The sequence below is a fragment of the Haliotis rufescens genome, unplaced genomic scaffold, assembly GCF_023055435.1.
Source record: "Haliotis rufescens isolate VD_foot unplaced genomic scaffold, xgHalRufe1.0.p SCAF_9, whole genome shotgun sequence".
Lineage (NCBI taxonomy): Eukaryota > Metazoa > Mollusca > Gastropoda > Lepetellida > Haliotidae > Haliotis > Haliotis rufescens.
The window spans coordinates 36,989,483-37,017,000 of NW_025964383.1; the positions used below are offsets into that span (position 1 = coordinate 36,989,483).

General features: G+C 41.8%; 1 protein-coding gene across 1 annotated transcript in view; it reads left to right on the forward strand.

Annotated features, from left to right (window-relative positions):
- Positions 1 to 10,272, forward strand: part of LOC124139581 — a 113,737-nt gene extending 103,465 nt beyond the window's left edge. The window contains exons 60-67 of the mRNA XM_046506757.2: positions 743 to 861; positions 1,648 to 1,818; positions 2,474 to 2,654; positions 3,997 to 4,196; positions 5,649 to 5,882; positions 7,321 to 7,435; positions 8,735 to 8,876; positions 9,989 to 10,272. Of these exons, the coding sequence (XP_046362713.2) occupies positions 743 to 861; positions 1,648 to 1,818; positions 2,474 to 2,654; positions 3,997 to 4,196; positions 5,649 to 5,882; positions 7,321 to 7,435; positions 8,735 to 8,876; positions 9,989 to 10,193 (1,367 nt within the window). The 3' untranslated portion in view covers positions 10,194 to 10,272. The remainder of the gene's footprint in view (positions 1 to 742; positions 862 to 1,647; positions 1,819 to 2,473; positions 2,655 to 3,996; positions 4,197 to 5,648; positions 5,883 to 7,320; positions 7,436 to 8,734; positions 8,877 to 9,988) is intronic.
- Positions 10,273 to 27,518: the final 17,246 nt, after the last annotated feature.

The following is a 27,518-nucleotide window of genomic DNA, read 5'->3' on the forward strand; positions in this document are numbered from 1 at the left end:
GGCACAAGTTGGAATAACACAAGTTGGTCACTTTTGCAGCAATGGTATGGTGCTGAAGGAAAAATCAGTATAAATAGGAGAACTCTAGTGCCCTAAACTCTGCATAGCAATTTTTTTAGTTTGAGCGAGTTTTATTTTTTATAGTAGTGTATGAAACCAGTTGTGAGCAATTTGCAGAAACATAGCCTGATGAGCAGTGTAATATGCTGGTGGCATCTTCCCGAGGCAAGCGTGTCCACTAGCCTATATCAAAGCGTGGAAGCTAGACTATGATGGAAAGGCAAGTGGATGCTCTTGCCTTGGGAAGATGTACTGGTACCGTATTCGACGTAATAAGCGCCCAGGGCGCTCTTAAAATTAGCAATAGGGGGCTCTTATTAGAATATTATTTTTAGTTGAAAGATCGTAAATTTCAGCCTGAAATGTTTATGTATGACAGATATATTTTTCCAGGATTTAATTGCCCATAATTAAGGGTGCATATAACATATGAGTGCGTATTATACACGAATAAATAAGTCTTGTGTACAATTATCAATTGGAAGAGGTGCTTATTGAGATTATTCATGAGCCAATATATTAGCAAATATCGCCGAGGGCTCTTATTAGAACAGGGCGCTTATTACGACGAATACGGTATAGACTTATGGAATCATACCCTGGCTGTGAGAGTTTGTTTAGAGGTTGGTAACCTGTCTGTTGTCGTGGTCGGTGTAGTTACGTATGTTGTGTGTACCTGCAGCGGGTGCGGTGGACATCACCAGTCAGGTGGTGGCCATGAACCTCCAGGCCGAGCCAATCAACAGCAAGCGGAGGAAGAGGCAGGCGACGACAGAGCCGGAGACCCTCGTTGATACCCCTGTAAGTTCAACTGGTGTCCTTTGTCACCTGTACATCAATGAATCGACAATATTCTCATACGATAAGATAAGCAATAAACACTTACCTGTATCGATTCATATTTTAATCCTGTATAGTTTCACACTTATTTAATCCCTGTATTTAGTTTGTTCATTTTGGGTATTTGTGAGGTATTTCGCTAACAAGGTTTTTTTTATTGTATTTTTAAAAAAAATTTCTTTTGTTGCCACTCTAGTTCTGTCTGAAATAAATAAACTATTTTTATTTCAAATATGAGACCAGATATTCGGGAAGTTTCAAGCCTGATGGTATAAAAAATTACGCAAGTTTGCCACTGTATCATATCATGAACAAAGTATTGCAAAACGTATGATGTCCGGAGAAAGTCGTATCATGACATCCCTTGACCTTTGCTTTATGTAGGATCATGATGATATATCGCAATAATTAATTTATGATAACAAAAAATGAAATTGTGCTCTTCAAGAAATATTCATCTAGCAGTAAACATCACTGAGTATTGATCACATGGGTAAGATCCAGGTAAGGATCGATAGTCCGGTGACTGCGAGTGGTTATATGTTGCAGTGACTGCTTCTAGAACTATGTCAATAGCGCTGTGTTGATACTCTGAAGGTATCTGCCATGATGGTTTATCTACTCTCCAAGTTTCTTTTTGCGATGTTTCATACTATAATTTAATTAATCTATTTTTAGCCAATAACTATACTGGGAGTGCCTTTGTTTAATACCCGGTATCAGTTCCAGTATATTTGTGTGTTACAGCAACCGGGTTGGCCAACATCCACTGGATGGACGGAGCAAAACGCGACAGAGTTCTGCGAGCAGAAGATCCGTGATGCTCAACTGAACCAGAAATGTAGTCAAGCTGCCGAGGTGACGAACAACACCGCCGACATTGACCAGAACATCAAGAACTGTGTAGACGATATCAGGGTGAGGACAGCAGAAATAGTCGGAATACACAGACAAGAGCCAAGCACGACTCTTATTTTTTACTTTGCTAGCAATTCCAGCTCCTGACAGTGAAATGGTGTCACATAATGCATATTAACATGGTGAAGTGGGGTTTAACGTCGTGTCCAAGATTATTACGCTTATATAGCGACGTGCATGTACGTGTGTGTGTATGTGTGGCTGCTTGTACTAGTCTAGACTGATGCCGATTTATAGTGCTAGCTCACTGAGATACCATGCCGCAGTTTAACATGAATATCCCACTCAGACACAGTGTACTGACCTCGAGCGGACCAGTCCTTGTTTTAGCCCCTTGATGCTGAGTGCCAGACAGGGTAACAACAAGTACCATCTTTTAACGTCTTTTGGTATGACGCGGTCGGGGATCGAACTCCGGACCTTCAGCTCTACCACTAGACCACGGAGGCGGTCCATATTAACGTGGACTTAGATGACACGTGTGATGTGGTGCTCATATTGCATGGTGACAAACTCTCAATATCCGTTTGTATTTAATTGTGGTAAATGATAAGCATGGCGGTAAGATATCGGCTCAGGTACATGGCGCCACAGAGGGTTCATCCAACCGTCATGTCCCTTACCATATATAGTTACCACCTGTGGTGTGTTTCAGATGACCGGGACGACAGCCTTCGCGGAGGAGACCAACGAGGACCTGAAGGAGACTTGCATCAGTGGCATCGAGAAGGACCCCATCTTCCAGACCGACACCCGGGCCAAGGAGATCGCCGCTGAGATCATGAACCTCGCCTGTACCCCCATCGACTGTAACGGCAACGGCAGATGTGATGGAGGTAATTCCACTGTTGCTACTTGTTGCGAGGTTGTGGTTGTGGTAGTGGTGGTGGTAGTATTTAAGCTTTATCAGTGTGACTTAAATTTTTACTTACTTCATCAGCAGTGCCTACCATGTGGGAATTTGATCAAGATGGCTGCCAAGAGTCCATCTTAAATTTTAAGGCCTGATTTTGCTGAATCTCTGTGAAAAGATGTACAACATACCGTTCTTATCTGTTCAAGGCATCTTTCTTTGGAAACAAATGTTTGCGCCGCTTGACCACTGAGTCAAAAATCAGAAAATTACTTTGTTACTATGTATGTATTTGATTATTTGGCACTGGTTTGTATAGTGTTTCAAGACTGTAGGACCCTACGATTTGTATGCTTAACGCTACCGTCAGCAATGTTGGATCTTACGACATCAAAACACAATTCCGTAAATCTGATAGATCTTAGTTATGTTTTTCGGATGAAGATACTGCTAAGGGCTGTGAGGGGACCAAGGTTAAGTCAGTTCGTCTGAGATGATCAAAAATCTATCAGGACTGGTTGTGTATACCACTAGCCAGTAACGAGCTGCATATACAGTGATCCCTCGCTACAACGCTACAAATATGACTTTTAACGAGTCAAAGTATGGCATTTGCGATATATGTATGCATTCTTTGGCAACTAAAGTTTGTTTCAATGCATCAATAGCACTTATCTGACTGTGGTTGTGGGTAATAACGGTGAGTTGTGCAATCTAGGCTAGCGATCACTTCACACACCATAGATAAACAATGAACCCGTTTTTATAGCGAGATATCATACTGGTAATAATGGAATTATACCCTTTAGTTCAGATTTGTTGGTATTTCCGGTGTTACATGCTCTTGCTGAGCAGCTGATAATGTTTTTTGTGATGGGGAAAAACATTGTGTGCGTGTAAATTTTGAGTTAATTTAAACATAAGTAAATTTTGGGAGCCATGCATTACCGCACGCTGTAACCGAGTTAGTGTTATATTGAAGGGCGCAATAGCGAAGGAACACTGTAGTTGAATTTACATCATGGTGTCGCCACTAGGCAACAAATTTGGACTTCATCAGTGATGCCTTTGTGGGAATCAAACCCAGGTCTTGACAAGACGAGAGACCATTTCAACCACTGGCCTACCTCACTGCCCTTACATGACTGTAATTGTAACGACCCTTCGATTGTTTGTTGTTTAATGTCACCCTCGGCAATATGTAAATAGTTGAGTTGACCAGACAATCAAGAGATTTTAATCATGAGCATCAAGACCTTGCAGTTGGAAACAACAGATGAAGCCTGTCCGTTATATGTGACTATTCCTGTCTCCCTGTCTGCCAGGAATCTGCCTCTGCAACTCTGGCTACCTCGGCGCCGACTGCTCCGTCAACAAGCTCCACCTGCAACCTCCCATCCTCCACGGTCTCGAGCACTTCGGACTCTGTCAGTTCTCCGACACCCAGGCCTGCAATGACATCTTCGTCTCTGGACGCAACTTCGTGGAGTCTGAGCTTCTCAGATGTCACATTGAGATAGTGGAGGTAAGACACCGGGGATCAAACCCGGGAATCTGTTGTGTGTGTTGGTGTTGTGAGTATTTTACCCATGCATTTTAAAATCATTGGGTATCAGTAATTCTATCTGGGTATTCAAATTTCTGTTACCTACTTGTTTTTACTATGTGGGTATTTAAGTTAAATATTTAAAAACACTATTCATCTAGTCCCTGCAAACTGGTGTCGAGAGCTTTATAGGACTCAAACATACGATACTTCCACAAGAAAGTGTGATGGCAAATGATCATGATGTAACTGTCATCGTGGAGTTTAGCAAGGTTGACGGAATGCCCATTCATAATTTCAAAATAAGTTGCTGATTCGTTAATCGAATACGGAGGGTTAATTCACAATATTTTGAAGCACAAGTTTTATTTTTGTAGCGTCTCTGTAATGTTTGTTGTGTATTTGATATGCTTGGAATTTATTTTACTGCGTATTTCTGCATTTCTGATGCGTATTTTACGCATATACGCAGCTTATCTGGAGCACTGGATAACATTGAAATCCTGAGATAACAACAGAAACATCTGTAACGTCTAATAGATGGCCAATATTGTATGGCAGTACTTCCCACAGGCAATGGAAAGTCTCTTCCATTTTGATGATTTTGACAGAATCAGTTTACAGCCCTTGTTCCTTGTGTTCACCCTTTCAAGTTTACATGATCAGAAACACATTCCAACTGTCACTTTCCGAGCTGGTAAGCGATGCTCTGATTGGTCAATAGAAAGGTCTTACTAGTAGCAAGCACTAGGTCTGATTTTTATTAAAATGGCAACCTGTAAATAATCCAGTCTGGATCGAGTGATTGATATTGTGAGAATCAATCCACGTCATGGGGAAAAGATGACACGCAATCGACCACATCCCCTCATCATCTGATTCTCTTGCGACCAGCATATATTGCTTGGAACCTATTCTAACCCAGACACCCCACAAGGTTAATCCATATGAGTAAGTAGGTTAAAATTTAAAGTCGTATCAGCTGTATTTCATCCTTATAGTGAATACATACAAAATACATAATCCAGTATCAGTGGAGTGGATGTACAAAAAAAACAAAAAAAACACCACATGAGACTGGGCTTGGGGTATCATGATCAAGAAATATTCAATGCAATTAGATCTCTGACTGAAGATCCAGGTTAGAATAGGTCTTCAGCAACCCATACTTGCCAAAGAAGGCGACTATTCATGTCGTACGAGGCGACTAGCAGGGTTGGGTTGTCAGGCTCGCTCACTTGGTTGATGCATGTCATCATATTCCAATTACATGGATCAATGCTCATGATGTCAATCACTGTATTGTCTGGTCCAGACTCGATTATTTGTAGACCGCCATCATATCGCTGGAATATTGCTGAGTGCGGCGTTAAACAAGAAAGAAACTGGGACACTTTTTAAATGGTTCACTTCCTCCATTTGTCGCTTCAGATTAACGAGAACGGATTCACGAGAGTGCCAGGAAACATGGCCGTCATGACGTCTGCAGTGCTGGTTACTGAGACAACAGTACGCTGCTCCGTCTCAACCATCAAGGGCAGTAACTATGCAGCTCTAGTTGCAATTAGCAACGATGGTGTGACTTCGAGTCAGAAGGAGGTGTTCATTGCCTACGACCCCACATGTCAGGAGTGTGATCACGTTGCCAGGAAATGTTACCATCAGGTGAGGTCACGTTGCCAGGGAGTGTTACCATTACGTGAGGTCACTTTGCCAGGGAGTGTTACCATCAGGTGAGGGAACATTACCTTCAGGTGAGGGAACATTACCATCAGGTGAGGTCAGGTTGCCAGGGAGTGTTACCATCAGGTGAGGTCATGTTGCCAGGGTGTGTTTCCATCAGGTGAGGTCATGTTGCCAGGGAGTGTTTCCATCAGGTGAGGTCATGTTGCCAGGGAGTGTTACCATCAGGTGAGGTTATGTTGCCAGAGGGTGTTTCTATCAGGTGAGGTCATGTTGCCAGGGAGTGTTACCATCAGGTGAGGTCATGTTGCCAGGGTGTGTTTCCATCAGGTGAGGTCATGTTGCCAGGGAGTGTTACCATCAGGTGAGGTCATGTTGCCAGGGAGTGTTACCACTAGGTGATGCCATGTTGCCAGGGAGTGTTTCCATCAGGTGAGGTCATGTTGCCAGGGAGTGTTTCCATCAGGTGAGGTCATATTGCCAGGGAGAGTTACCATCAGGTGAGGTCAGGTTGCCAGGGTGTGTTTCCATCAGGTGAGGTCATGTTGCCTGGAAGTGTTTCCATCAGGTAAGGTCAGGTTGCCAGGGAGTGTTACCATCAGGTGAGGGCATGTTGCCAGGGAGTGTTACACTTCTAGGTGATGCCATGTTGCCAGGGAGTGTTTCCATCAGGTGAGGTCATGTTGCCAGGGAGTGTTTCCATCAGGTGATGCCATGTTGCCAGGGAGTGTTTCCATCAGGTGATGCCATGTTGCCAGGGTGTGTTTCCATCAGGTGAGGTCATGTTGCCAGGGAGTGTTTCCATCAGGTGATGCCATGTTGCCAGGGTGTGTTTCCATCAGGTGAGGTCATGTTGCCTGGAAGTGTTTCCATCAGGTGATGCCATGTTGCCAGGGAGTGTTTCCATCAGGTGAGGTCATGTTGCCAGGGAGTGTTTCCATCAGGTGAGGTCATGTTGCCAGGGAGTGTTTCCATCAGGTGAGGTCATGTTGCCAGGGAGTGTTACCATCAGGTGATGCCATGTTGCCAGGGAGTGTTTCCATCAGGTGAGGTCATGTTGCCAGGGAGTGTTTCCATCAGGTGAGGTCATGTTGTTAGGGAGTGTTTCCATCAGGTGAGGACACGTTGCAAGGAAGTGTTACATTAAAATTAGGCCATGTCCTAGGAAACTTACAGTGTGTGCTCATTGTGACGAATCAGTTGGTTACTGGTGGACAATATGGCAAGTTTATCCTCAGTCATTGCCTGGTGCATCCAGCTACACTCCCTGGACCAGACAAGGAGCCTTGGGATTGGCAAGGGAGGTAACCAAACACATGAAATAACATGATTCATGAGACAATAGGGACTGATTGATCTCATATTTTGTGCACCTTCTGCCATGATTAGTTATAACATATATCTATTTCAACCCATTTAGGACAACACCTGTAACATCGGCAGGCAGTGCTACACCGCGGACACCATCGCCAACAACAACACCTGTGTCTCCTGTCAGCCTGCGGTCAGCAAAACTGAGTGGACCACAGTTGATGGTGAGTTAAGATCACACTGTGCATTCCTTGTGTATCTAGTACACAAACATCCTAGCTCCAGACAGCTACGATAGTCCGTAGTGATACACGACACCCTTTGTAAATGATGTGGCCTTTTATAAAAAAAGGCGACCACGCTTGTCGTAAGAGGCTGACTTGGTTGATGCATGTCATCGTATCCCAATTGCGTGGATAGATGCTCATATCAATCACTTGATTGTCTGGTTCAGACTTGATTATTTACAGACTGCCTTCATATAGCAGGAATACTGCTGAGTGCGGCTTTAAACAACAACAAACAAAACTTTTGTCATCAGTGAGACTGCAATGGGTATTCATTGGCCACAATGGATTGTGAGTATGGACACAGTATGACCTGACTTTCAGTGTGGACTTATGATCACAATATGCCAGTCCTCTCCAGATTACACTGCCTCCATGTGTTACAGAAGCAAGCTCAGAATTCTCTGCCTTCCTTCCAGTGCTTGTTAGGTGATACTCCAGTACTCTCCAGATTACACTGCCTCCATGTGTTACAGAAGCACGCTCAGAATTCTCTGCCTCCCTTCCAGTGCTTGTTAGGTGATACTCCAGTACTCTCCAGATTACACTGCCTCCATGTGTTACAGAAGCACGCTCAGAATTCTCTGCCTTCCTTCCAGTGCTTGTTAGGTGATACTCCAGTACTCTCCAGATTACACTGCCTCCATGTGTTACAGAAGCACGCTCAGAATTCTCTGCCTTCCTTCCAGCGCTTGTTAGGTGATACTCCAGTACTCTCCAGATTACACTGTGTTACAGAAGCACGTTCAGAATTCTCTGCCTTCCTTCCAGAGCTTGTTTGGAGATGTTCCTGTAATTACCCAAACTTCCTCATATCTACACACCAGCATGCACCCTCAGGTCTGAATCTCACTTCCCTCTGAGCACCAGAAGAAAAGACTGTCAGCTATGGCTATCACTACTTTTCCTATGCTGCTACAGGGTGGTGGGGTAGCCTGGTGCTAAAAGCGTTCGCTCGTCATGCTGAAGACCCAGGTTCGATTCCCCACATGGGTACAATGTGTGCAGCCCATTTCTGGTGTCCCCTGCCGTGATATTGCTGGAATATTGCTAAAAGTGGCGTAAAACCATACTCACTCACTCACTCACATTGACTGAACTGCAACCTTTCTTGTACGCTTTGAGCATACATTGTGTGTGGCGTTATGTGCTTTATGAGTGTGGCGTAGTGTGGATGTTTCAGGTCTAGCCTTCCATGTTTCTGTCCTGTTTCAAGGTCTATGTTCCACATTTCAGGTCTAGTGTGCAAGGTGAAAGAATCCATCAAGAGCAGATCATCCACCCTTGGTCTCAGTGCCACCATCGGCATCGGCGTGGCCTGCGCTGTCATCCTCTTCATCGTACTTGCTGTCATTGTGAGACTGGTCTGCATGAGACGGTAAGATTTGTATGATATTTCACTTCTACTCTCTGTCCATTGTTACATGCGGTTTGGATAATTACTCCACTTTGAAAAGTATTCAAGTTCTATCAGGGTGTGTCAGCTTGATCTGGGAGGAAAGCCTGAAGTGATGCAGGTCTTAGACATTTACGACTTTGTGAAACCATCAAGCATGGGTATGGTGCTGATAAACCTAGAAATATAATTGGAGCGAACCAGGATTTGAACCCACAATCATATGATTGGTTTCTGGTATGCCTGTCACACATAGTGACAATGCCCCCCCCTTTGCCTCCAATTTAGATTATAAGATAGACATAGATGTTCACTGGAGTTTTGTGTGATAAGACAGACACAGATCATGATTCGAACCCACGGTGCTTTAGACAATTGGATTCTTCTTCAATGAACTTCTTCCAAATGGGGAATTCTCTTCGTGCATCATCAAAAGTTCAGAAAATGGTTTGCGGTATCCGCTTTCTTTGGCTCTCCTAGCAAGTTTGATTCAAATCTGTAAGGAACTCTGTCTACCCTGACAACTCATAGTTTAGGATGTAGGTCAATTTAACAGTTTACATTTACCAAGCAGTCTAAGTTTGGAACATGGCACAAATTACAACATACCTGCCCAGACTCGAGATGGGCACCAGTTCAAGGAGCATAGTCTCCTTTAAACTTGGTATGTAGTTCCCTGGGATGGGGCCCTGCTTTGAAAAGGTTCTTGCCAAGGTCAAGGTCAGCATTTAGGTTTTTGTAAAACAGTTAATATCATTGTAAGTTTCTGAGGCGTTGTTACCTCTACAAATCCTGATATGTTGGCACTCAGTCCATCAAAGATCAAGGTCCTCCTTGAGGTTATTGTGAACACAGTTGCATCTCTCATAGACGGTAACAGTGACTGTTTGCACGTTTACTTGGACAGTATACCGAGACTTGGTAGTAATTTTGTTAAATCTGAAGTTGTTTGGATGAAGGTCAAGGTCTGAAAGTAATTCTTTTGGATATTTCAAGCCTTTAGAAGCTTGGAGGAAACAGCTAAGCGAAGAAAGGGCTGATTCTGTTTTTGCATCTGCAAACACTTCTAGTTATATTCCACTTCATGTTTCCAGATCCCGCATGGAGCAGAAGCGTCTGGACCGTGAGAGCTACCCACAGCGTCCAGAGATGTACATGAACCCCGCCTATCAGGGCAGCGAGGACAGGCTGGTTCATCTGTCTTCCTTCGAAGGGGAACCCCAGGACAGCTTCCGCGGGCGCAACGTCCACCCCCGCGTCAACACCACAGGGCACGACAGCTTCCCTGACATGCATTAATGGTGCCTCGTCCTGATGAATGTTACGAAACATTCACAATTTATAGTTATGTATTATCTGTAGGATTGCAAGCTTTTCTCAAAAATAGTTGCGAAATTGATCAGTGACATGCTATTTTTGTATATTCATGTTAAGTGAATATATGTTCTATAACTTTAAGGTTGCTTGAAGTAGAACACAATCAGAAATTGGAAATAATGTTATTTAGGTGTTTCCAGTTTAACTGTACAATGTTAATGTCCCCCATGCTCAAATTACTTGTAAATATTTACTTGTGATAAAATTGATGCATAATCATTACAAAGTATTGTTATTTGCTTTGCTGTTTAGAAATTAAGAACAAAATTAAAACAAAAGACTCTCAAGAATTTTCAGTTTTTTAAGTTTTACAATTTTATGCAATAATTTGTGCCTGTTTTACAATTATATTTCTCGGCATAGTATTACTATTTTTGATACACTTTACAAACTGTTAATAAATAGTACATTGTTAACTCAGTTATAATAAAGCATTCAAACATTATATATTTGTGTGTTACTTATAGAAGCAGAGTGCACCAGAATCACTCGAGTGAGTGAGTGAGTTGGGTTTAATGCCGCTTTTAACAGTATTCCAGTTATAGAATCACTGGAAGGGACAACAGTTCTATTCTAAATAAACAGCCTGTGGGAATTCTGGGACAGAACCGGTTCCCGACACGTCTTGCTTGTTTTAAGAGCCGACTCAAAGCTCTTGTTGCTTGTTGGTTCTACTGAGTGTTGTGACCTTTTGCACGACTTTGACCAGATTTCTCTCCTATCCCAGTGTGTCAGCCTAATGTGGGAATAACCCAAAGTGTTGCAGGTCCTAGGGGTTCCCCACTTTGCTGTGTTTACCACAAGCATGGGTATGGTGATTACAAACCTAGAAACATTATCAGCAAGCATTAGACTGGAACCCACGATCCTTGCATGGCTAAGGGAAGCAACTCTGCCGAGTAAATTGTGGCACTTTTGAGAACTTGGCATTTGTGGGATTTAGCTTTATGGTCCTTGACACAAATGAGCTGTGTGATTGACCGGACTGAGAACAAATACTGTGAACAAACAGTTCTATTTTTTTTTATTAAAGTTTTCAGACAAAAGTGACACTCGACATTTCCTCGTATTACAATGTGGTTAAGTGTCAGACTCAGATTTACCATGCACATAATATGACTTTTAGCAAATCGAAATACACTTGTCCAATGTTTGGTCACTAGTTTGGTCAGGTGGAGTACACTCTTTAAAAAAAGAAACGCACAGGTAGATCTTTAGTAAGTTTATTGAACCAAATGAACTCAATACTTTTAATCTAATATCATATATACAAATATGAAATTTTGGAGCTCGATTGTCACATGTTGTACAAAGGCATTGAAAACTGTTCATTGTCATGTCACATAAGGCCAGACGGTGGCGATGAAAATATCTCTTGTGACCGCCCTGGGCAGCATTCACGGCTCTGCAGCTCCTCGGCACTGACTGGATAAGTGTATGAATTCTGTCCTACGTTGACGTACACGTCGATTAAGTTCATCCCAAAGATGTTTGATTGGGTTGAGATCTGGAGATCTCCACAGCCAGGGCAAGTCGTTGATGTTGGCATTATGAAGGTAGTCTACCGTGACACTTCAAGGTGAGGTTGAAGAATTTGATTCGTGTAGCGATTTTCTGTCAAATTTCCCTGAACCACAACCAAGTCCAATCTAATTGAAATCAGATCTTAGTTCTCGCTATCGCCAAACAAAGATCTGAGGACATCCCATTATGGGTCACGTCAGGACGACCTTTCACACGACCAATCCAAGCGTCGCTTACCAGATCAGGAAAGTGACAGTCGGAATGTGTTTTCTGATAAATGCAACCTCAAAAACGTTAACACGGAGTATTCCGAAAGACAGTTACGACCCGTAAGACACGTAAGGCCCGTCTATCTCTGGGATAAACATTTGAAAGGACGAGGCGTTGCACAGTACGTGGGAAGTACTACCATACAGTCTCAACCAAATATTAGACGTTCCGGAATGTTCGTTTGTTCAGTTTCAGAATTTTAGTCGAGAACTGTGTCAACATATTTGTCAAGCGTAGTCTGAAATGAAAGTAGCCAGGTTGAAACGAGTGCCGTAAAGCTCGAGGAAGCTGCTTTCTTATTGGCTGATATCGACTTCTTGTCAGTCATTTCAGTGGTCGGTCAAAGTTCGCGAGAGGTCGTTCTGACATGACCCGTAATGGGATGTCCTCAGATCTTTGTTTAGCGGCAGCGAGTACTTAGATCTGATTTTAATGAGATTGAACCAAGTCAGATCTCGTGGTGTAGGATATGGCGCACACACACACACACCATGACACTACCGCCACCGAAATTAAAATATTGTTGAATTCACGTACACAATGTGGGGTCTTCCATCTCGCTGGTGAAGAAGAAATCGTGATTCATCGCTAAAACACATTGGTCTCCAGTTTATCAATTTTTCAAGGCTGCAAGGTATGGCACCAACACAAGCGTCGATGTCGATAGATCTGTTGCAAAACAGGGACGATAACTGGTCTTCTGGGTCGAATTCCAGCCTCGCGAAGATGGTTCCTGACAGTCTGGTCCGATATCCTCCTCAAACCAGGAATGCGTCCTGCAGTCTCCGTAGGTGGAATTGTCGAATGAAGCGATTCTGTGCAGGGGTGTTAACTCTTGATCGGCCGGTTCTCGGACAGTCTGCAGTGGAATTGAACTGTGTGTATCAGTCACAAAGGCGGCAAATGGTGCTGTGGTTGACATTGAACTGGCGTGCCACAGAAGACTGCGATTCCCCTCTTTGGATACGTCCTATGGCGATGTTCCGATCGGCAGCGCTGAGTCTGGGTATTTTCGAACTTGAAAAATGTTGACAAATGAATGACAACATTTTCCAATAACATATATCCAATTTATATACCGGATTTTTGGGGAAGTTAGGTTCAATGAACGACATACTACCTGTGTATTTCTTTTTTTTTAAGCGTGTATTGTATATCATTCACATCAAATATATTTTCTTCTTCTATTTCACGAGAGGGCACAGGTAGCCCAGTCGTCTAAGACGCCGCAATTCGCTGAGCAAGGTAGCGTCCCTTTGTCACGCCAGCGTTGCAGGACTCAGACGTTTACCACTTTGGTGAAGCCCACGAGTATGGAGCTGACAAACCAAGAAACATAATCGGAGCAAACCGAGATTTGAACCCACGATCATACGTTTCTGGCGTGCCCAAGGGACGCAACTCTGCACAGCGAATTGCGGCGCCTAAGATTTGTTTGTTTGATTGTTGTTTTACCCCGCACTCAGCAATATTCCAGCTATATGACCGCAGTCTGTAAATAATCGAGTCTGGACCAGACAATCCAGTGATTGACATCATGAGCATCGATCCACGAAATTGGGATCGATGACATGCGTCAACCAGGTCAGCGAGCCTGACCGCCCTATCCCGTTAGTCGCCTCTTACGACAAGCATAATCGTCTTTTACGGCAAGCATGGGTTGCTGAAGACCTATTCTATAACCGGATTTTCACGGGTCGCGGCACCTACGACGCCTTGGTCACCCGTGACCCCCGTCATTGTCGGATCTTGTAGAAGACCAATATTAGGCTTTTGTCGACCTGCCTTCCTTGGTTTACTGATGAATCCGAGGACCTTAAAATATTCTAATATTTTCCACCCGAAAACCTGAGAAAAGGATTTTCCAAAAGTATTAACTCCATCAGTAAATATTTCAGGGGATGTCCTATATAAACTTTGTCGTGTATAGTGTTTAGTTATCCTTTCCGAAGAAGGACATGTTATGTTTTGAAGCATTCTGAGAAAAATATCCCGTCTCTAACAAACCCAAAGAGAATTCCAATCTGATTTAAACATGGTCGTAATGACAGCCATGTTGAATTTGTGATCTGCATCAACAGTCAGTCACCAAACATACATATGACGTCAACAGTATTCATACATATACATATCTATACACCAAAACACCCAATCATTTTTGCATGTGGCATTGTACCCCATAACCGTCATACACCTGAAGCTGTTTCGCCACCTTTCACCCACCTTACCACTCTCAACGCCCCGTTGGTTTCCGGGTTAGTGAGTGAGTGAGATTTTACGCCGCTTTTAGCAATATTCCAGCAATATCACGGCGGGGGATACCACACATGGGCTTCACACATTGTACTCATGTCGGGAATCGAACCCGGGTCTTCGGCGTGACGAGCGAACGCTTTTACCACTAGGCTACCCTATCGCCCCTTTCCGGGTTAGTATAGGTCCCCAGTTACCTATGGAGGTCGTACAGTCAACTTAGTGTATCGGGTGGTCAGATTCGAATACTTTGTTCATTGCGTGTCATGGTGTTCCGACGGCGTGATCACAACATCGATCACTGGATTGTCTGGTCCAGGCCTCCGTCACACAGCTTGAATATTGCTGAGTGTGGCGTTAAACGACAAACAATCAGTCAGCATTCAATAAAGTCTCAACGGAAGGCCAACATCACCTAACAATCTATCTGTAAACGTCTTTTTATCCTTTACGTATCTATAATAGATAAAAGCGACAAAACCCTTTCCATATTCATGAGAATTCTCTGCAAATATCAGATGTACGATTTCGACTGTATCATGATCATGTGTTCATGAATCACTATCAAATAGTAATGACACCAGGTGTTCGAGCAAAGGTAATAGAATCCTGCCCTACTGGTAGCACCCGTAACAAACACACGCAAAGGCAAGTTAATTGTTCACCTAGAAAAACACTGGAACAGGCATCCACATGAAGCAATACTCTTACGTGATGAACGTTTCCTGCATCACTTTGATCGATCATCCCAGGAATGGGGTCGCAGGGATTTACCAAAGCTTGTGTAATTGTCCTGGGGACATGGCAATGAATGTTGGGGGTCCCGGGAATATATTCGGGTACCAGCTTAGTGACCACTGTACCAACAGCAAAAAAATATACAAATTATGTGTGAGGCCTTTTGCCACTTTAGGAAAGGGATTTTGTTGTTTGAAACGGAATTTAATGACTGGGTAAAGAAATCTGACATGGAATGTCCGAACATTGATACACAAATATCATACATATCAAACTTATATTTTCAATTTAATCATCCCAGCATCCATATCCCTGTGTGTCCAGTTGATATTATTTGCGCCCATTCATAATTGTTATGCGTACAGGGCGCAATATTTTGCCCTCGGTAAAACCCTGGTGTCTCTACAAATTTGGATTCCAGAATTCTGATCCGATTCTAAACATCGTTGCTACGTAAACCAAACAGAACATGACATTATTTACTATTACTGGATTAAGATTTTTTATTACTTATTTTTAATGCATCATCATGACCTCAGAGTTTTTTCTTATAATGTTGTATTGAAACTTCTGTTGATATTGGTAACAGATTCGTGGTAATATTGTTTATAAATAATTTTATTATTTTGAAGTACCGCCTCCGTGGTCTTGTGGTAGAGCGTCCGCCCGGAGAGGGGAAGATCCAGGGTTCGATCCCGGGCCGCGTCATACCAAAAGACGTTAAAAGATTGTACTTGTTGTTACCCTGTCTGGCGCTCGGCATTAAGGGGCTAAAACAAGGACTGGTCGGCTCGGAGTCAGTATACTGTGTCTGAGTTGGGTATTCATGTTAAACTGCGGCATGGTATCTCAGTGAGCTAGCACTATAAATCGGCATCAGTCCGGACTAGTACAAGCAGCCACACACACACATACACGTGCATGCACGTCGCTATATAAGTGCAATAATCTTGGACGCGACGTTAAACCCAATTTCACCTCACCCCATGCAGTGTGGGTAAGTTCCGACAGTTATACAAAGTATTAAAAATATTCCAGAAAAATACAGGTGAGCTACAGAACTTTGTGCATGTCGCAGTATATTTGCATGTATCATTATAAAACTGATTATTAATCCTAGCTCCTTTCCGTAACTCCAGCTTGTTTCCCCTTTTCGCCATATCTTCTGAGTGAGTTCGGTTTTACGCCGCTTTTAGCAATATTCCAGCAATATCACGACGCCCGACAGCAGAAATTGGCTTCACACATTGGACCCATGTGGGTTTGTTTGTTTGTTTGTTGTTTAACGCTGTACTCAGCAATATTCAGGTCGAGTAACTGACAACATTGTGTATGTCAGTTAAGTGAGGGAGTTGGTTTGAACGCCGCTTGAACAGTATTAGGGTTATGTCACGGCGTGTCACCTTAGTGGGGAGTGAAACCCAAAGTGATGCAGGTCTCATACATTTACCACATTGGTAAAACCCACGAGCAGGGCACTGAGAAACATCGAAACATAATCGGTGCGAACAGGGATTCGAACCAACGATCATAGGTTTCTGGTATGCCTAAGGAACTCTGTACAGCTAATTGCGGCGCCTTAGATGAATGGGCCATCCATGCCCCTGTATGTGATAAAAATTGTTTGTTGTTTAAGGCCGCACTCAGCAATATTCCAGCTATATGACGGCGATCTGTAAATTATCGAGTCTGGACCAGACAATCCAGTGATTGACATCATGAACATCGATCTACACAATTGGGATACGATGACATGCATCAGCCAAATCAGCGAGCCTGACCACCCTATCCCGTAAGTCATCTCTCACGACAAGCACGGGTTGCTGAGACCTATTCTAACTCGTTTCCAGCTATATAACGGCGGTCTGTAAATAATCGAGTCTTGACCAGACAATCCAGTGATTGACATCATGAGCACCGATCCACCCATGAGGGGAATCGAACCCGGGCATTCGGCGTGACGACCAAACGCTTCAACCAACACAAGACTCGGCATACTCCCCTTTGACCCTCAGTTAATACGTTTTTGCTCGTGTGTTTTTTTATACATATTGTTCATAATTCTTGATCATTATATTTTTCATAATCATCATTATGATTAAAATACATAAATGTTAAGGCGCTTGGCAACTCATGGTCGACCATCCTCTGTATTACATCTCCACTCTGTTATGATGAATACCGCTAAAAATTACCATTTATTATTTCAAAATCATTTGCAAAAATGGGGCGGTCGGGCAGCCTAGTGGTTAAAGCGTTCGCTCGTCACGCCGAAGACCGGTTTCGATTCCCGACATGGGTACAATGTGTAAAGCCCATTTTTGGTGTCCCCCCACCGTGATATTGCTGGAAGCTTGCTCAAAATGGCGTAAAACCATACTCACTCACTCATTTGCGAAATTTGGAACAAAATCTCAGCCATATTACGGGGAGGGGCGTCAAAATCGGCTCTTCGTGGTGTATGCATGTGGTGAATTGGTGTGACGAGTCAACGCTTTAACCTCGCTAGACAAACCCCACCGCCAATGGCTTTGTCGGTTAAGATTATTTATATAAACAAATGTCAAATCAGGTTAGAAGTGTTGTATATTTCATGCAGGTGTTCACCAGAATAGTCACGAGGTGTCATGGTTACGCGTTTAGCCAATCGGGAAACACTTCCGGTGCACGAGATTTTCCTGCGCGTAATCCAGACGCTATGGATCGAAGCAGACGACGCATACTTTATCAAATGCACCGGTGCATGTTAAATTAATTTCAACAAGCTGTTTAGAATTCATTTTAAATCGAGATTACAATGGACTTAGACCCCCATTTCTCATGTTTATATTATTCACTCGCTACTTTGAACGCTGCGTTTAAAGCCTTTCGCGAAGTTACATTTTTCAGCTTGATTTCCTGCCCTGCCGTGTGTTTTCACTCTGGAGAGGACGTTGAACAAAACGACATGGTAAGTGCAGCAATATGTAATTAAACAATCTGTTGGTGAACATATAATTATGTAAACGAATAATCGCTGTGGTTGTAACGATTCGCAGATCATGTGATGTTATATTCGATATAAAACAGCACCAGGCCGGTAAGGGAGTTTCTCTGTCACTCTGTGTGTGTGTGTGTGTGTGTGTGTGTGTGGAGGGGGGTGGGGGAGATTGTCTCATATCGTCAATGAATGAAGCATATTATTTAATTTAAGAATACAGCATGTATTGATATTGATTCTAAATTCTGTTTATGTTCTTACACCTATGTTGGTGTTTTCAACTTAACCAATTACACAATTATTATATTTCAACCGCATATATTTCCAATAGGTTTGGCTAGTGGTTTTCTGAGCACTTTTTTGATTTGGCTATTTGAGTTTTGATATTGATTATGCCATTTTTTGGTTATTTTTTGTTTGTTTACACTTTTAATTTCTGATTTTGAGATGGGTAGGTTTAGGCTTATTTCTGGTATTTTGAGAGATAATTTAGCTGCTTTATCGGCGCTTTCGTTGCCGTAAATTCCTACATGGGCGGGGATCCACAAGAAGGTTATTTGTTTGCCTGCTTTTGTTAGGTCGTTGGAGCTTTTAAGTATTTGGTTTATTAATTTAGGTCGTTTTTTGGTATTTTTGTTTTGGAGGGCTTGTAGTCCACTAAGGGAGTCGGTGAGAATTAGGATTTTATTGTTGTTTTACGACGGGAAGACCAAGGATGGGTTTCACACATTTTATCCAATTTGGGTATATAAATTTACCCGGATTTTCGTCACAGGAGCGAACGTTTTAACATGGTTTCTCCATACAACACCAGTGATGTAAACAAGAGAAAACAGTTTCGTTGCCGTCATAACGGCTTCCTCAACACAATTATGCAGTGTTAACATGCCATTTCTAAACTCCACCCGTACGAACAAGTGGTATATCATTTATCAGTATTTTTTAGATAATGAATAAATGAGTGGATGAATGAATGAATGAATGAATGAGTATTATGTTTTTACGCCGCTTTTTCCAGTAATATTCCAGCAATATATATCATACACTCTTTCCTAACAGACAGAAAAATCACAGTTAAATCCCATGAAACAATATCAGATACCCACCCGTAAGAAAATAGCACCCCACAAGGTAGCATATTGTTGCCGACATTATTTAATTTCATGATTGATGACATTTTCCAAAAACAATTAAAAACAATAATATATCAACAGCGAAATGTGCGTACGACATTTCCTTCTGGACATCCTCATCTTCATTAAACCTAATTAAAACCAAAATACAGTCTGCACTTAACAGTATTCAAAAATGGTCTACTAAGTGGGGATTTCAAATAAACAATGAAGAAATCACATTTCAAAAATACCTTACTCACCTATTCAAACTATTGCATACCCAAAATCTCACCAACATTAAACACACTCCCCCACCCCAACGTTATATACTTGATCAACCAGCACCAGAAACAGACACCTCACTACACAGTGTACTACATACACAACCCAACATCTCCCCTACAGAAAAAAATGGTACGTCATTAATACTTAACCACATACACACCAACTGGCCATCCCCCACACACATATACTCTGACACCTCACAAGATAAGAACAATAATACAGGACTAGGTATCCCCGTGTGCGAAATACGCATCAGTCGGAAAGCGCACGTAAAATCTCCAACTTAAGTAAGTAAGTACTAGGTATCCATGCAAACCAGGCCAAACCAATAGCCCCTAATTATCATTATAAAAATTATATTAATACTAATACTGCTGAACTATTAGCCATACATACAGCCCTCCGTCTAGTAAAAACCCTCAAACTAAAAACTTTCTAATTATTTCAGACTCTCTTGGCTCATTATATCAAATTCAAAACAAATATTCCAAAACCCGACCCGACTTAATAAACAACATCATCCATTTCATTTCAGAATTAAAATCAGAAAATAAATCTATAAGTCTACTATGGGTACCTGGCCAATCCCAAACACCTGTAACATTGCAGACATAGCAGCTAATGACTGACTGATATAGAAGATTTAACGTGCGCTTTCCGACTGTAGCGTATTTCGCACACGGGCCTGGCCAATAAATGCCGAGGTGGGTGGAGGAGGGAACTAAGGGAGCCGGGTGAGGTGGGTGTTTGTATGTTTATTGGATTTTGGATTGGTAGATTAATTAGTTTTTAGATGCGCGTTTTTTAGGTCTGTTTTGATTAGGAATACGCCTAGGGCCTTGAAGTTTTCTAGTTTATTTGGAGGGTTTAGTATTTCATCTAGAGTAGGAACCTTTTTTAGATTGAGGGTGGTTTGTAGTGTGGTTCTGTGTGTTTGGTAGTGGGTGCAGTGGATGAGTGCGTGTTCTGTGGTTTCGGGTTGTTTGCAGTGGGGGCAGTTGCCTGTGGTGTGTCTTTTAAGTTTTTTTAGGTGGTTATTTAGGTTATAATTAGTGTGTCCTGTTTGGAGTTTTGTAATTAATCTGTCAAATTTTTTTGAGGGATGTAGGATTTTAGGTTTGGCTAGTGGTTTTCTGAGCACTTTTTTGATTTGGCTATTTGAGTTTTGATATTGATTATGCCGTTTTTGGTTATTTTTTGTTTGTTTACACTTTTAATTTCTGATTTTGAGATGGGTAGGTTTAGGCTTATTTCTGGTATTTTGAGGGATAGTTTAGCTGCTTTATCGGCGCTTTCGTTGCCGTAAATTCGTACATGGGCGGGGGATCCACAAGAAGGTTATTTGTTTGCCTGCTTATGTTAGGTCGTTGGAGCTTTTAAGTATTTGGTTTATTAATTTAGGTCGTTTTTTGGTATTTTTGTTTTGGAGGGCTTGTAGTCCACTTAGGGAGTCGGTGAGAAGTAGGATTTTATTGTTGTTTTTAGATTGTTGGTTATGCAGGGCTGAGGCCATGCCCATAATTTCGGCAGCAGCTAATACAGTCGTGCCTCGTTTATACGGACTTCAGATATCCGGAAACCTCAGTTCCCGAACGATTTTCATTCAAAACGAAATAATTACTATATAAATTTACCCGTATATCCGGAAATTCAGTTTCCGGAACCGGACGGTCATTTTCATACACAAAACACTGAAATGCACACAAAATTGTCTCACTTATCCGGACAATACACTTCCGCTGGTGGTAATCCTTTGATTCGTGAGAAGTCAATTAACCAAGTGACACTGAGTTACGCCATAACTCGTCCATCCCCATCCATTAATCTCACACTTCCAAAGCCAAGCTGAAATCTAAAATAAAACAATCCATCTAAATTCAAAATTTCTACGGGATTGACCTGTATTAAGACTATATTTCATAAACCTTTCTTTTAATGCCACAATTGTTACAATTCGACCTTTTTTGATAAAATAATATCCCGTATTATCAGTGGCAATACAAATCTTAACTATAAATTATTTAAGCAAAAAAGGACATCTAAATGGTAACTGTACAAACTGCCTCATTCCCGAAGATCTAGATCACATTTTTAACCACTGTCCACTTTATAGCACTTTCCATTCTCAACTATATCACTCTATCTCATCTCACTATCAGCACAATATTTCCTTACTATTCAGTCCATTCAACCCTCCGGCAATATACAACTCCATTATCAATTTCATTTTAATGCTAAACTCACGGACAAATTTTAGAACGTCCCAAACAAACTCTTCTTCTACTACTACCACTACCACAGTTGGAGATTTAACGTGCGCTTTCCGCATGTGGAAATGTAAAACGATACATTCCGCGTATTTCGCAAACGGGGTTGAACTCATACTATTGGGGGGAAAAGCGTAAGGAATAAATGAAGATGTCATTCCACTTATCCATAACACCAACGTAGAACATCCATTACCCTGCCAACTGTCAATGTCAAGGACACAATAACACCGCCACTTCCATCATCAATCGCCTCCCTACCTCGCCACGTCACCGCGGCTCCCAACCCCAGCGATTATAGAAGAAGAGAAGAAAATTATTTTATTTTCGTGTCACACACTGTACAGCAGTGACAATAAAAATACACAAATAGTGTGTACAGTGTCCGGCCGTTACGGCCTACGAGACACGCAGGACGTCACATACATGTGAGTAAAAGTGAGAAATATCACAGTACATACATATACATAAAAATAAGTTGTCACCAGTTATCAGAACATTCAGATACTAAGATACATGGAACTAGGTTGGTAGAGACGATAGACACAGTTGTCTTCGCTCATACATGTGGCGAAGAAGCGCGGCTAGGGGTCTGACCACCTTATTGTTCCACATAAAGAACACGGTCTCATCGGCAGCGGACATCTGTATAAAGTTTGGATTTGATTGAGAAGCTAAGTTCCATAAATCATAGCGTAAATCTGTATAGAGAGAACATTCAGCAAAAAAGTGTATTTCATCCTCAACGGCATTGCAATTACAGAATTTACACATACGTTCAAGACATATAGACATAGGCTGGGCTTTTATTCCGTTTTTCTTTTTGAAGTTGGCCACATATCGAATTACAGCTTATCTGTAATACATTTATAACCCATTATGCTATACTTTATATATATAAACATCGTCAATACTATATAAGGGTAGTAGGAGCTGTTTTAGTTGTCATATTATAATTTCGCGTTTTAAATTATGAACAGCTCTTCCAAATTCATTAAACCATCTATACCCTCTCTTGTAATAACAACTTAAGATATAATACATAATTATAAATACATTATATGAAAACAATATAGACGTAGGTGTTACTCAAGTACTCACGGAAATGAAAAAAACCTGTTTTTTTCAACCTCAGATCTTAAATAAATGCAGTTAATATACAAAATATGAAAATATTCAAACAACTAAACTAGTACTAATTGGGCCGTGGCACAAATACAGCGTATCAAATGTTTTTATGCCTTTTAACACGGTAAAGTGTGTAAAAATGTGAATAAAACAGACTATTGTGAAACCGGGCATAACCAGGGGTAAGTAGATCAAGGTGACCTATGACACCTTGACAGGTGAGAACAGGTGCATAATGCCTATAGTCTGTTTCTGCTATGTCAATTTGGACTTGGTTTTATTTTTGAATGTTGAAAGTGCCGACAAATTACCTCCTGTAAAGTACATTTTGTATTGTTCACTGAGATCAAACTAGCACATCCAGACTACTACTTTTCGAGTTGTTTTGTTATTTCGTATTTACAGCTACTTTGTGTCGATTTTTAAATTGAGAAAAACAGTGTGTTTTTTTCATTTCCGTGAGTACTTTAGGTTTTTCTCCTTCGGTAATAGTTTTTTTTGGTATAGTGATTTATCTATATTTATAATATAATTAATTGATTTATTATTTATCATTCCCCACCTACCACGTCTACGAAATACATTAACCGTGAAGTAGACGTTAAACCCCCAAAACTCAGCCAAGTCCAGGTTCAGCTCCAGTTGTGACGCACCACTTCATATAATGACTTGGTCTCAAATGTTTCAGCTGCAGTTTTGACGCGCCACTTCCTACTAGAATGAGATATATAATAATTATATAATTAGTTGGTCTCTAGTGATGTAGCGCCAGTTGTGACGCACCGCTTCATATAATGAGTTGTTCTCATGTTTTAGATCCAGTTGTGACGCGCATCTTCCTACTAGAATGAGCTAGGTTTTAATGATTTTTATCCAGTTGAGACGCAACACTTAGACGAATCAGATTATTTTCCAGACAGAATATTTTTTTTTCAATATTATGGTGTAAACTCGGTGCTACTATAACTCCATATAGCTTCTATAGTCACGGTGACTTTGACTGAATGTAAGCATGTCATTCTATAATTGTACGTTATACCTAGACGACCAAGGTGCCTGGACATGGGTTACACACTGCAACTGTCCGTGGTCATGTGGGCTCCATTCTGAGAAAGCCATGCTATGCTGGACTTTCTCTGTGAAGAATGTGGTCAGTAGATATAGGGGTGTATTTTGCTGGTCAGAATGTTCCGAGTAGTGGGGAAAGTATAACCTTCCGCATTCATGGTGAAGTGTAAGAATGAGTTGCGGGTGCTGTCCACACCCAATGATACCCCAGTTACCGTAGAAAGGCAGTTGTAGTGTCAGCTGAGGTCGTCTGGAAGTCTGATCTCTAGAGCTCATGTACTGATAGATATTGAAATCTCTCAGCTTCAGGTTCAAATGAACAGATACATTGACTCCATTTGGCCATTATTTAGCACAATAGTCAATGCAAAGACTTCGCTTTATGGACATCTGTTGTGCATACCCGTTCCGGCAAGTACCTTTTGTAGAGTTTTAAAACGATTTGCGTATCACAATCAAAGGATCATTTTGAAAACAAAATCAAGACTTAGTCTATACTGAAACGTACCACCTCTAGTAATGATTATTTAGTCTTTTAATGTTTTAGATTCAGTTCAGACGTGCAAAATCCTATTTTAATGAGTCGGTCTTTCAATGTTTCAGAATCATTTGAGAAGCGCCACTTCCCGGTATAATGAGATGGTCTCTAGTGTTTTAGCTCCAGTTGTGATGCGCCTCTTCATAAGAGTTGGTCTCTAATCTTTCAGCTCCAGTTGTGATGCGCCTCTTCCAACAATGACTTGTTCTCATATGTTTCAGCTCCAGTTGTGACGCGCCACTTCATATGATAAGTCGGTCCCCAGTGTCGTAGCTCCAACCGTGATGCGCCACTTCATGTATTGAGTTGTTCTCATATGTTTCATCTCCAGTTGCGATGCACCACTTCATATAATGAGTTGGTGTCCAGTGTGTGGGCTTCGTTTGTGGCGCGCCACTTCATATGATGTGTCGGTCTATTGTGCTGTAGCTCCAACTGTGACGTGCCACTTCATAAGAGTTGGTCTCTAATCTTTCAGCTCCAGTTGTGACGCGCCACTTCATATAATGAGTTGTTCTCATATGTTTGATATTCAGTTGCGATGCACCACTTCATTTAATTAGTTGGTCTCTAATGTTTCAGCTCCATTTGTGACGCACCACGTCATAACACCCGTGAAGATCCGGGGTAGAATTGGTCTTCAGCAACCCATGCTTGCCGTAAAAGGTGACTAGTATGCTTGTCGTAAGAGGCGACTAACGGGATCGGGTGGTCAGGCTTGCTGACTTGGTTGTTGCATGTCATCGATTCCAATTGCGTCCATCGATGCTCATGATGTCAGTCACTGGATTGTCTGGTCCAGACTCGATTTTTTACAGACCGCCATCATTTAGCGCGAATATTGCTGAGTGCGGCGTTAAACAACAAACAAACAAATAAACACTTCATATATTAAAAGTGTTGGTCTCTAATGCTTCAGCTACAGTTGTGATGTGCCACTTCACATAATGATTTGGTATCTTATGTTTCAGCTCCGGTTGTGACGCGCTACTTCATGTAATGAGTTGTTCTCATATGTTTCAGCTTTGGTTGTGACACGCCACTTCATTTTATAATGAGTTCATCTCTATGTTTCATATCCAATTGCGATGCACCAGCAAATATTAAAACTCTCGGGGTACTGCGACACGCAATCAACCAAGCCACCGAGTCCGACCACCCAATCCAAGTAAGTCGCCTCTTACAAAAAGCACGGGTTACTTGAGGCAACGCCTATTTCGGACTCACCATAGGGTGGCATCAATATTTAAGGTCATTGAAACATTTTTGTTTGTTTTTCAACGCCGCACTCAGCAATATTCCAGCTGAATGACCACGGGTCTGTAAATAATCGAGCCTGCACCAGACAATTCTGTGATTGACATCGTGTGCATCGATTACGCAAATAGGATACGATGACATGCATCCCGTTAGTCGCCTGACTACAAGCATGGGTTGCTGAAGACCTGTACTAAAATCATATGAATGGATCACTGGAAAACAACAGAGATAAACATACCGTTGTGAAAGTTAAATATACTTAAGTCTACTACTCTGTTGTCGATGCCAAACAAGACCTTTAGTATTTCCTGTCATCTAACTTAGACATGGCACGGAATGTATGCTAAATCCCGCTGCATGCATATGTGTTAGGTACATGTATATCAACATGTTAGAAATGAATTGAACCTATGTACCTTCATTTTCCACTGCATTGTCCAACTCTGGAAAGTAAAATGTCACCTTGGAAATGAAATAGGACGCTTGTGCGTACTAACTGGCGTAAATGGTCAAAATAACATAAACCTATTATATTTTATTACCCACATGGGCAGGCTCGCTGACCTGGTTGATGCATGTCATCGTATCCCAATTGCGATGACCGAAAGACAATATAAAGATCTATTATTTCGTAGAATTTTGTAACGTTGTGTGAAGAAATAAGAACGTTGTGACATGGTTTGTTATACGTTTTTGTTACCGCGACGTCAGCACAGTGTGGTACTGAGCGGTTTGCAGGCTGACTGACGTCCAGGCACCATGAGGGTAAATGACACAGACGGTTCAGAATTCGAACTGTCCACTATGAAGGCGATCAAAGATAGCATTGGGCGTTTGTTACCTAAGCGACATGATAACCAACATATGCTCGCGAAATCGATGCACTTTGCTTAACTCGGAGAGGTTTTGAAATGAAAGCAAAAATAATTAAATTCAGCTATCTGGCGGCTGTCCGTAAAAATCGAGTAAGGACCAGACAATCAAATGATTGACGTCATGAGCATGGATCCACGCAATTGGGGTCGATGACATGCAACAACCAAGTCAGCACAGCCTGACCACCCGATCCCGTTAGTCGCCTCATACGACAATCATAGTCGCCTTTTACGACAAGCATGGGTTGCTGAAGACCTATTCTACCCCGAATCTTCACGGGTCCTCAGAATACTTTTGAATGCATACACTATTCTGTGGGGGTAGGACGCTGATACCCATCCACCTGCAGAGCTCCAGATAAGCTTTTGGTGTTGTGGGTATTTTACCCATGCATTTTAAAATCACTGGGTATCAGTTATTCTATCTGGGTATTCAAATTTCTGTCACTCACTAGTTTTTACACATGTGGGTATTTAAGTTAAATATTTAAAAACGCTATTCATCCAGTCCCTGCAAATTGGTGTTGTGTGGGTTCGAGAGCTTTATAGGACTCAAAAATACCACGATACTTCCACAAGAAAGTGTGATGGCAAATGATCATGATGTAACTGTCATCGTGGAGTTTGGCAAGGTTGACGGAATGCCCGTTTATAATTTCAAAATAAGTTGCTGATTTGCCAATCGAATACGCAGGGTTACTTCACAATATTTTTAATAAACGCACAAGTTTTATTTTTGTAGCGTATCTGTAATGTTCGTTGCGTATTTGATACGCTTGGATATTATTTTACTGCGTATTTCTGCTTTTCTGATGCGTATTTTACGCAGATACGCAGCTTATCTGGAGCTCTGCACCTGAACGAACATAAAGGAAAATGGAGTGATGGAACATATTTGGTTTAACCTTGCTTTAAACAGTAGTTATTTTGCATCACATGGCGTGGC